Source organism: Dysidea avara, chromosome 5 (genome assembly GCF_963678975.1).
Source record: "Dysidea avara chromosome 5, odDysAvar1.4, whole genome shotgun sequence".
Classification (NCBI taxonomy): Eukaryota; Metazoa; Porifera; class Demospongiae; order Dictyoceratida; family Dysideidae; genus Dysidea; species Dysidea avara.
The window spans coordinates 16,298,128-16,310,841 of NC_089276.1; the positions used below are offsets into that span (position 1 = coordinate 16,298,128).

General features: G+C 38.0%; 1 protein-coding gene across 2 annotated transcripts; it reads right to left on the minus strand.

The window, feature by feature from the left end:
• Positions 1–633: 633 nt before the first annotated feature.
• LOC136256352 (leucine-rich repeats and immunoglobulin-like domains protein 1) lies at positions 634–10,914 on the minus strand. 2 transcript variants are annotated; one of them, XM_066049288.1, is made up of 7 exons: positions 10,626–10,914; positions 10,280–10,572; positions 5,084–5,401; positions 1,776–2,063; positions 1,400–1,717; positions 1,071–1,346; positions 634–1,017 (listed from the first exon to the last, which is right to left on the minus strand). In XM_066049288.1, the coding sequence occupies exons 3-7, from the start codon at positions 5,334–5,336 to the stop codon at positions 839–841; spliced, it is 1,314 nt and encodes a 437-aa protein (XP_065905360.1). In that variant the 5' UTR covers positions 5,337–5,401; positions 10,280–10,572; positions 10,626–10,914; the 3' UTR covers positions 634–838. The 2 variants fall into 2 exon arrangements, with proteins under 2 accessions (XP_065905360.1, XP_065905361.1); XM_066049289.1 differs by lacking the exons at positions 10,280–10,572; positions 10,626–10,914 and adding exons at positions 6,813–7,281; positions 7,333–7,457.
• Positions 10,915–12,714: the final 1,800 nt, after the last annotated feature.

The window sequence follows — 12,714 nt, forward strand, 5'->3', positions numbered from 1 at the left end:
TATATAGAGTTCTGTTCAACTGCTACACAGTAAGTTTCAAAATACTGTAATAGAACAGTCATTTGTATTGTTCAAATAATCAAGAGTCTGGATAATCGAGTATCCAGTTAATCAAGTGCCTACTGTATATACTTAGAAAACTTGTACACTGTTTATTGTTACACAGAAAATTAAATAAGTTAGTATTGAGTTCATGAAATTTATTACTTGCTATCAGTCTAGGAGGTTACTGAAAGTCATGTAGTAGGGAGGCAAAAGCTTACAGTAATATCCTGAATGCAGAAAAATCCTGATGGTAACTTGATCCACAGATAGTAGGAACCAGCATATTATGCCAGCATGATGTAGAGCATAATAGGTGGCAACCAAGCACTTTCACAGACTTATTTAAGTGCATAAACCAATTTTGCAAATTCAATAGCAACTGTGACTGCCATTACCGGATTTTAAAGTCATTTCGGTTTAATGTTAAATATAATGACAACTTTTCATAAGTTACTTGTATAACATACATCAGCACAATGAAATAAATCGAGCAATATTGAGCATAAAATAGGAGAAAATATGAGCAGTGCAGCATAGCATACTAGGTTAAAAAAATGGACCGGTCCCTAGCAGACAGATTGCAGTCAATTTCTATGATCATCCACCTTATTACATAATGAAATATCTGACACACTTTTGTAAAGAAACTAATCTATTCAAAAACTAATGTACAGTATGTATCAAAAACAATGTACAATTAATGTGCATAAACCTAGCCTATACAAGTAGCAAATTCTATCAAACTACAACTACATACTGTCTGTATTCTGCTTACAAAATCTTGTGAGCCAAACTAGCACACTTTCACACACTTTGGTGGAGGCAGATTCCATTTACCACCTGTGCAACTCAATACCGGTGAGCCACGGACAGTATAACAAGTATCGCAAAAAAACACCACAACTTTTCCATCATAAAAGACTATTGTTCCATTTTCTGGAGGTGCAATAGATGGACATGGTGGCGGTGGCACTAAATATTTAACAAAAATGAAAACAGTGTATTAAACACATAATGTCTCTTACATTGGACAGTAACAGTTACGTTAGATTTAACTGTGCGGATCTCACCACCAGCTTTGTTTTTTGAGACACAAGTGTACACTGTCTTGTGTGGAGAAGTAGTTGGAACGTAATACGCTTGTTCATACAGTTCAGTAAAACCTTTGATAGCTTTATCACCCAAAAACCACTGCACTGTAGGGATGGGTAATCCTTTAGCATTGCATAACAACAATAAATAATTATCACCAACATGAATTATGGGTGGTGATGGTGGAGAAATGGAAACAATTGGAGCATCTAATAAGAAAAACAAAGCATATAGCAACTGCAGTATGACCATATAATCTCACATTCAACAATGAGGTTAGTTTTATCTTCAGTGTAGCAATCATTATCATTGAAGGCATGACAAGTGTATTCTCCACTATCAGTGTGGTTAACTGGATCAAACAGTAACACTGATTGTACCTGACCAGTAACTGGATCAGTTGTGCTGTACACTAGTACATGTCTTTCATCTGCTACAAGTTTTACACCATCAGAATTGTACCAATCTATACTCAATGGATTGATGGCATCAACATCATTGGTTGCATTACATATCAAATTAACTTTGTTGCCTTCAAATGTAATTGTACTATTGATGATGAAGTGGATGACTGGTGGACCTACATATATACATTATAAATGCAACATTGTACTTATATATACAGAAACTAGACTTACCATATACAGTAATGGTAGCACTGTTAGACACTACACTACCATCACGATTGGTAGCAATACAATGATAGACACCTTCATCTTCTTCTGTGATCACACTAAACATCAGTTTAGGAGATATGACATTCACAGCTCTGTGAAAAGGTCTTATCCAACTATTGCTAGATGACTGATACTTCTCCCATTTGTATTGAATATGGCCAATACCAGTAGCAAAACATTCCAGCTCACATGAATTGGTGTGTATTTTACATATAGTGGATAGTGGCTGCTTGGTAATATTTGGAAGAGCTAAAATAATATTACAATTATCACTATGATGCATGCAATTGTCTTAACTATCTGTAAAGCATCTTATTATAAATACCATAAAGTTGGGTACTTAGCACCCTACCGGAGGGAAATAGGACAATCCCTACCACCTGATTGATCAATGTTATCCTAAACCCTCTAACCATTAGGTTTTCCAGTGGAGCATACCATGGAACCTATATGGATATTCACTTGGAAACTTTACAATACTCCCTGTGGGCTAAGGAATTTGATCAAGGCATTTTTGTCTACTCAGTATTAACATGCTGCTGCAAGTAAATGCATACCATAGCACATTACAGCATGCTTTCTTACACAAACCACCTTTTCACCGCACCAAACTCTATGAATGTAACCACATGTGAGAATCAGAGAGACACCTGATTTTAGGGCTGCACCGATTCTAGTATCGGTATCGGAATTGGGCCAATACTGCTGTTTTCATGAAGTATTGGAATCGGCCATTATATTGTTGCAGATACCGATTCTTATCACGTGCGAGAATAAAATAACGTTCGTTTGTATTAGCTTATTTTATTAACACAGTGGACACCTAAAAGCATCAAGTATAACACTAATAGCTAACTATACCAGCAAAATTACTGATCTATGCTGAAACCTAAGTGTGAAAATGCTTTACTGAGAAAAAGATCGATATACTCTAATAGAACAGTCAATAACTCTAATAGAGCAATCAGGTAGAAGTGACTGTTTCAGTATTAGATTGTTTTTATTTTTGTAAGCACCATTATGATTATTATCTACACTTCTCCAGAAGAATACTGGAATATCCACTGGTTTGCATTTCAGTGACTTCCTTCTTTGTGAATCTTGATTGGCTACTTCATTATAAACATGAACCATACTGAAAATGTGTACCAGCATACCATGAAATGCATTGTATATATAATAAATGCATGCACTATGAAGTAGCTACTTTAAGGTACTTGGTATCAGTACTTGTACTTGCAGATACTTCCCAGCTGAGTACTTGGTATTTAAAGTATCGGTAAAAAGTGGAATCGGTGCAGCCCTACCTGATTTGTTGTAACACTATCACAGAGAGACTGCGAAGTTGCTGGAGAGTTGCTGAATACCAGGTAGATAAATTGAGAACGGACATCGTGACCGTCTAAGGTATGACAGTAATTTCGGTAACTTCCACCATTGTGTTACGCTTGCAGGTACAGTACGTGGCATAACTTCACTTTACTGACAATATGGCTTCTCATCACATGCGGTTTGAGTTAAACATTCAGTAAGTAAGTAGTAAGCTGATCCAGCTAGTAAGTATCTTAACACAATGAATGTAAAGCACTATAGGAAGGACAAATGACTTAGCCGTTTAGGAATGAGGCTCTGCAATTACTGGCGGCATGTTCCCTTGATGGGAGATAGTCCATTGACTGGATCAGCTTTGTGGCTACTGTAGGCAGCAACTTCAAGTTTGTTGGGACGAGGTAACTTTAGTGTCTTGTACTGATGCCTAAAGAAGTACTGCAATGCAGCAACAACTCCAGCAACAACAACACAAACTATTCAACAGGATGACAGATGGTGGGCACCAATACACCCAAAACCGGTTTTCCCAGACCAAGCATATCAGCTACTTTAAAGTGTGTAGACAGGTGTAGACAGGTCTACAATAAACATTTTTACCTTTCCCACACAAAATTCACTAAATACATGTACTGTACTATCATACACTACGATAGTGGTGTATAGTAGGGACCACAAAGGAGTAGACGTAGTCCACAAAATAAAATCACCCAAAAAACAACCTCAATTTTCCCTGATGACGATGAGGCAGTATTGGTTAGGTATATCTAAGCCCAAACAAGCTTTCAGATCGACCTGAAACGCTTTCAACAAGTTGCTATGGAATTTTAAAAATTATTTATTTAACGGAATTTTCTACTGACTGACTGACTGACTGAGTAACTGACTGATGCCTTCAGACAAGTGTAACTCGATAACAGCTAACGCTATGGGCTTGACTTTTTCACTGTTTGATGTCGCTTCAGCCCGACAGGTGCCTTTTGGCATACCGCAGTACGTGCAATGCCTTCTTCATGGACTTACCAGTGTCCTCCTTTGTGTCCCATTCATCATGCTGACAGCGAAAAGTGTCGATTTGGCGATAGCACATGGTGGCTTCCCTTCATAACGAAAATCGTCCGTATTTGTCATAGTGGCTATTTTGATAGCAGAGGCGCTTTTCAAACAGTTGTTGATTCGTACTGCTGTGTAACAGGTTAAACATAGCCGACAACGAAGCGTAACGGATACTTCACTTTTCAGACGATAATAATTATCAATATAACCCGGGGCGTGCGACACCATTCCTTTCGATATGCGTGGATTGCAGAGGTGCTTTTCGAACAGTTCTTGATTCGAAATGCTGCGTAACAGGTTGAACATAGCTGACAATGAAGCGTAATGGATACTTCACTTTTCAGATGATAATTGGGGCGCACGTGTCATTTCAGATGCGGTATGCATGGGTTCACCAGTCATAACAATTATTTACAAAAAAAAAGTTAACATACAAGTACACAGAAAAATTTGGAATTTTCAACTAGAGTAGGGACCATAGCACATCGATAAAAGTATTGAAACAAGCTGGAGTAGTGCACGATATTAAATCACAGTAAAACAATAAGAAGTGTTACGTATATCCCTACTGTGCTCAAGATACCATCATGGAAATGCACAGTAGGCATATAATACTTCTTATTGTTTTACTGTGATTTAATATCGTGGCTTGTTTCAGTACTTTTCGATGTGCTATGGTCCCTACTCTAGTTAAAAATTCCAAATTTTTCTGTGTACTTGTTTATCAAAAAAACTCAAAGAAATGAAGGTATAGAATTACACTCAGGCTACCTGTAGCTAATTAATTTGAGGGTACAAAAATTACTGGAGTATTGCAATAATCATGATAAGCTGACAGCTGAGTGTATGAAACTACAGCAACCAACAATCTTACACACACTTACATTTAACAGTTAGAAGAGTTTTATCCTCAGTGTAGCAATCATTATCATTGAAGGCATGACATGTGTATTCTCCACTATCAGTATGGTTAACTGGATCAAACAATAACACTGATTGTACTTGACCAGTAACTGGATCAGTTGTACTAAATACTAGAATGTGTTCATCGTTTGATTCAAGTTTTTCTCCTTCAGAATTATACCAGACAATGGTTAGAGGATTAACAGCATCTTCATCATTAGTAGCAATACACATCAAGGTTGTTTTGTTTCCTTCAAATACAACTGAGTCATCAGTAATGTGTACAATAGTTGGTGGACCTGTCGTAGAAATAATTTAACAATTGAGAGTACATTTACGAACTTCTTATATAGGAATAAATGAAACACATACATACCTTATGCTTACATACGTAGCTGAATCTCCCACTTCTTTCAAATAATACATGAAAGGTTTAAGTTACAGCGAAACCTGTTAATCATGACACTTGAAAATGAGGACACCTGTGTAATCTGGACACTTGGTAATGGTCCCAAAGTATCCCTTAGCATGTATAAACTGACCTGGAAAATCAGGACCCAGGACACAGTTGGTTGGTCTCAATGTGTCATTAATACACAGGTTTCACTGTACATATGTACGTTGGCTAGCCTATCTACTGACTATATTTCTATTAAACTGTTAACCTCAGAGTAAATCTTGGGTATACCTTTGTGGTCACCACAGACCAAAAACAAATAACTTAATTACACGTTAATACCATCACATCTGGCCTCCCTCCTAGCCCACTAGAAACTCTGCTACACTTTGAAAGGACACTATTTCCAGACAAATTCAATTATGGCCTGACAACTGATGTAATTGACCGAAAATTGTCCAGCGTCCGGATGTTATTCCACACACTGGACTGGATCTGGGAAAACCAGCCCTATTGCCCATGACAGCAGATTTAAATTTCCACCAAGAACACAAACACACATGAATAAAATATCGAATTGCGCCATCAAAATTCGCTAGACTTGAGTGGTCTACTTTTGCTAGCTTTTTCCCAAGTACAGTGGCAATCCATATGTGCGGTTTGGGACCTTAAAAGGGAACTGTAGTGTTTTTTTAAAAATTATTTTTATTGTAAAAATTTGTTTTATACGAGAAGTTAAATATTTGTACCAATTTTTATAGCTATGCTACGTTTCCTTATAGAGAAATTGCAGAGTAAAGTTGTGCATTTTAGATGCCATGATAACTTGCAGTTTGACGTCACTGGATCCAGGAAACCTTAATTGATGTATTGAAATGGCTGAGAGCAGCAGTAACGTAGGCAGCGGCAACGAAATTAAACCTTACCAATTTGAACCAGTACACGCTATGGGTTATAGTGACAGTGAAGACGATAGTAGTGAGTCAGAAACTGAGATAAGAGAACAGGCAAGCTTTACTGAGTGCTTGGGGACGACAGATTGGTGCGAATGCACGAAATGTACACCCATGCCTAGTGGGATTGAGTGCCAATGTTGTCGCGAAACGGACGAGGTTAAAGAACGTCCAACGGAGACAGCCTCGAGTGTATCACAGACCACGAGCAGTTTAAGGTGGTTTGTCTGAACAAGGACGTCCTGTACACAGCATTGGTCACAATGAAGATGGTACGAGGAGATTCATTACGTCTTCCATTATCTAACAGGTATGGGACAGCCTTTTACACAAATAAGTAAATGTGTTTATAGGTCTTACCAGTTGGCAGCTTATCGCCAATCCATCCACTGGACTTACATCTACCTGGGTAAAGGAATACGTAGAGTCATTCCCTCCTGTGTTGTTGTGGCTATATATAAGAGAAACATTTCCTGAAGCAAGCAATATTTACACTGGATTTAAAATAGCTGATTTGTAGAAAAGTTTGTTTAAATAAAAAGTGTGGTGTGTTAATTACTGTGAAATCTGTTGGTCTAATGTCTGGGTGGGAAATCTATATAAGTGTATTGCAATAACTTCATCCTTTGGTGGTCGCTCTATTGCTGCAATGTTCTTTGGTATTGTGTCCGGCTTTTCATAATTATGCATGTCCTGTTGTCTGTGAATCCGTAAGTACAATATATCTTGTAACATGTGAGTGAGGTGTGTGTGTCTTTGTCTTCTAATATTGGCTTAGCTACCCATGCATTCCTCTCCTTAGGAAATACAATTTTATATCTGGCTTTGTCTGTAACACAAATACACAAATTATAATGATGTCTAACAAATTTCAAAATACCTGATTTTGTAATTGCTTGTTTACGGTGTGTGTTATAGTTGTGGCCTAGAATAGCAAGTTCAACACGAGCTCACATTCCATTATACCAAAAATGCTGCCGCTTAGGACAGTATTTCAGCAGCAAGGAATGGAAGACTTCCAGCGAGCCGGTATGATGGAAACCGGTTAATTTTTTAATGTCCTGCAGCGGTGTATCCTGTAGTACTACCTTACGTAAAGCATTGTGTGCAACATTTCCGGGTCGCAGCCATTTCTTAGTGCGCTGCTCTTCTGGAGGCAGTGTTGGATGCACACATTTTGGGAACAATGCATTAGGGTCATTGTCCCACTCTTGGACATTGGATATATGGTGTACAATAGATTTCCATTTCTCCATGAGTAGTTGTGCACCACCATTACATGTTTGCGCAGACCACCACAGGTGGTTAGAAATAGACTGGATCCATGGGAAGAGCTGACCACAATGCTTTGTCTTGGCCTTCTTACCTAATTTCTTTGTGACACTTTTAGCCAAGTGCCACACATCATATTGATGGTCAATATGGGGATAATCTGTTTTCACCAGGGATGCTACACCAGTTTGCCTGTCTGTAGCTATAGTAGAGATATTGACATGCTGTACCATCAACTTATCAATGCACTGTCGCAATCCTTCTTTTTCCATAGCTACTGAACTAGTAGTGTCAGTGCACTGTAGTAGACTGTAGTCTAGGATTAGGTCCGTGGCAGAGTCCATGAGGGTATGCGTGCAATATTTAGCACTATAACCAGGACTGTCACAACGACCATCACCAGACAGGTGTAGCTGGCTCCCTCTTAAGTATTCAACTACAGCCTCCCGTTGCCTTGTGTAGGTGGTGTGCACAACAGGATACACCTACTTATTCTGAAAGTCATTATATCACTTTTCACAAAACATTGCTAAATTTAACACATCTGCCAAATTAGCAATGCTTGTGAAGGTCAGACCACAGAGGAGTATAGCTGCAGCCAACAGCAGGTTACCAGCTGGGGTACGATTTACTGTTGGTTGTGACTGCCAGTGCAGTATGTGTCCATCAGGGCACATACCTTCAACTACCAGCATTGTACCTACAGTGGAAGTCTTCAACTCTACCTCTAGACCACAACTATGGCACCATTGAAACAAAGATAGCAGCTGGGACTCGAAAACTATGAATTTTCTGTCTCCAGCTACGCCATTGTCATTCTCCTGAATGGGGTCTCTCATACTGTCTCTGGATGGTACGACCCATCGTGCTCTTGTGACCTAAAAAGTCAATAGTTGGCATACACGTAATAATACAAGGAGTCTTACATTGTATCATAATCATCATCACCAAACCTAAAAGTGGCCTGTGCAGGTGACACTGGTGGGATGGGGGAAGAAGCACTCAAGAACATGTCAGCTTGTGTGCCAACATCTGTTACTGGTACTGCTCAGGGTATATATTGACAAACACTGGTTTTGTCCGAGATAAAACTGGCAAATCTGAAGTATCAGATTTAACAGGATGATAAACACTAAACATTAATTAGTTCTCACCACGCTTAACTTCCGTATTCTTTGTAGAGGGCTTTGGACTGCTCAAGCCACTAGGACCAGGTAACAGCTCGTCTACTATGGCACGATGCTCAGTCTTATTTGCTCTGAACTTTCTACGCTCGGCAGGTGTCAAAATGAAAACAGTGTTGGCACAGCATTGTCATTCAACTCTGGCCTGTGTGTAAAATCCTAAAGTTTAGGCTTCTTAACGAAGTCATCCTCCTTGAAATGGTGGCTACAAACATGAGCATTCAGGTCTTGATAGGTGGATTCACCAATTTCAGTTTGTCAAGCCACTGCAAGGACACGCACATTAACGTGGGTACTAACATTCATGAAAAATCTTATTTGTTTCGACAAGGCAGGCTCTTTTAAACAATGAAAGCTAGTACCCTTAGGAGCACAGCGCTGGTCGTTGTTGCAGTCTTTGGCGATACAGTAGAGAACCATTCTGCTCGAAACGTTAATGTACTAATCAATCCAGTGCGATCCAATGGGAAATTCTTTGCATTCGGATCCAGTGACGTCAAAGCCACAAATATCATGGCGACCAAAAGGGGTGTGTGTCAACCAACTTTCATGTTTAATAACTTACGAAGAAGAAATTTTCTAGTTTACATATGGATTATAGATTATATTATAAACTAATTTATCATAATAGCGTTGTATTTTAATTTCCACTTCAGTTCCCCTTTAATGGAATTCTGGTCCGCCTGGGGATGACTGTACAGCTCTATGGTGTTGAATAAAGACCTGTGCTTTAAGCTTCTTTTATTTTAGTCAGTTTTGAGACCTGGATGGCCCATAACTTGGCTTAATTAATCCCTACACTTCCTATTTAATATTTAAAAACAGCCTCTTGCCCTCCTCTGGGCCCCGCCTCCCACCCCTTTTGAAGCCTGTTTGATAGTCAACCTCAGTTTAAAAACAATCTAAAATTAGCTGTTGGCTACTTGTACAGTGGATGCTCTGGAAGGTAAGGAATCTGTGTAAAACACGAAAATTTGGTGCACATACTGTAGCTACAACCATTTGCAAGCTACAGCACTCTAAATACTTGAAACTGGCATTTCTCGATACTTTTAAATAGGCAATAAGACTGGTTTACCCAGATTAGGTCACAAATGTACTCTTTCTACCGTCCAAATTTGAAATATAACATGGGTAAAGTTTTAGGGTTTGGAGGAAATTTCCACTGCAAAATAGCATGCTTAAGTACACCTTTTAGTTCTTGTACAAATGTATGTTTTTCTGTCACTTGTTGCATTAGATTTAATTTGCAGCACAACAAACTATAAATGTATACTATCCCTGTAATATGTAAACTACCTGAGGCTACCTGTAGCTATTTTATGATCCTACAGGTATTATAATACAATACCATACTTTAACGAAACTCACCATAAACAGTAACAGTAGCATTATCAGATACAACACTACCATCATCATTAGTAGCAACACAATGATAGATACCTTCATCTTCTTCTGTGATCACACCAAATGTCAGTTTAGGTGATTTGATTCTACTACGTCTTACAGAAAGTTTTCTCCAACTATCATCAGACGGATTGTATTTTTCCCATTATATTGAACATTGCCTAATCCGTAATCATGGGCTGAACAATTAAGGGATATTTTTACATCATTTTCTTTACTCACTACAGGTTGTGGATGTGTTAGAATTACTGGAGTAGCTAAATGTAACATACAACAGTAAACTATTAACATTTCAGTTCTTTATACTCACTGTCCATTTCCAGCCAGGCACATTTCTCCACAGATCCACACTCATTAGTTGCAACACAACAATACCATCCTTCATCTGAAGGTTGTGTGTTGTCAATAGAATAACATACTGTGTCATCTTGTGTAGCATTTAAACTAGATAGTAAGCTTGTAGAATATTTCTTTTTCCAGTTATACTGTAATGAACTATGACTATACGCCAAGCAATCAAATTTTGCCATCTTTCCTGGTATTATCGTAATGTTAAGAGGAGTTTCTATTATTTCTGGACAAGGGACTACATGGAATAAACAAACACAAAATTAATGCAATTTATGCATTTCACTGGCAAAGGTGGGTCTGGGCAGTCACATACCCTTCAACCTTAATAGAATGACTGTGCCAACATGCCATTGCTGGCTAAACAAGAGACAAAATAATGCTTACTTTGCTATGCTGTCTGCTGAGGTAAAAGTTTGTCAAAACTGTTTGATAAGTTCATCATATGATCCAGATATTTTACATAGTATTTCTGTTTTATGGATGACATCACATGATAAACTTTTAAAACATGGGCAATTTAGGAATTTTACAATCTTTTTAAACAAGGAGGATCATCACCTGAAGTGTAGATTTATTCTATCTTAATATTATTTGTAATAGCAGTTAAATTTGAGATAAATACCACAAGTGTTGCATTGAAAATGGGTAAAATTTCACAAGGCGAAGCTGAGTGAAATTTCCATTTTCAATGTAACAAGACTGGAATTTATCCCAAATTTCGCTGCTACCCATACTATTCCAAGTTAATACCGTACTTGTACTTTGGTTACCAAGCAACAGTTGTTAGGATCTGGTTGCTATGGCTGAAATGGAGAATAAAAAAAAAATAGACCATAGCAGCCATTACTTGACAACCACCAACATGGTAACCTAATCAACTGTAGCCATGGAAACCTTTTCTAAGGTATTAAACATTTTGGGCCATAGAGCACATACCTTAGCAATCACTGCTAAGCAACTGCACCACATACTCTAGCCAATGAAATTGTAATTACAACTTTTCACTAGCGGTATACCAATAATCGGATTGGCTAAAATATTGGTCACTGATATGGCTTTTTTTACCAATATCGGTATTGGTACAAAACAGTAGGAGGACTGATATCACTACTGATAATTATACAGCAGCAATAATCTGGATTATATATTGGTTTTCTACATTACCCATGTGGTTGTTTAATGCCAGTGGTTTATTGTTCACTCTACAACAAGTACTACACTATGAGAAACCATATAAATACATGCAATTTTATTGTTTCCTGCTGGAACGCATATCAATATTCAAAAATGAAGCAGTTATATAATACCTTTGTAATGAAAAAAAGAGTCACAGGACAACCAAGGAAACTGCTGTACCAGCCTTCATACAAGTGTAGAGTAATGCAGAAATATCTATTTAAGGCTTCATGGGAGTATAGATTAAAATATTTGTGGGTGCCTAATTGTCTGGATTGCACAATAGAAACTAAAGCCAATACCACCACAGGCATAGAGTGAGCAATGAATATATGGGTAATTAGAATTCTAGTAACACGGGAACAGGATGGGAACGGAAAGCGGAAACAGGAACAACCAGCGGAAAATGCCTGATAAAGGTCATCATGCCATTATAAAGGTTGGGTTTTATAACACAATGCTCCTTTGCAGCATTGTTGGATTCTTCCGCTAAAATGATCGAAACACTCTAATAGAGCAGTCACCTGTAGTAAAATAGTCTAATAGATAGAGGTGTGCGATTATCTAGATATATTCGATTATCGAGATATCATAAGACTTATCGAGATAAGGATGATAGGTTTATTAATCTAGATAATAGTAAACTTCCGTAAATTATTTGTATACCTGATGGTGCAGGCACCTCCTGGGGGCCCCAACTCTCCTACCACTTGGGGAACAGTGGTAAGGCAAACATTATTCGCTTTTTTATAGTCTTTAAATTTCAATTTGCTTACATTAATGGTTACAATATTGGCAGTTTACTGAAATAAATAAATGCTTCAGTTATCGAGATAAGTTCAAAGGAAATATCGAGATATGTTTAAATTAGT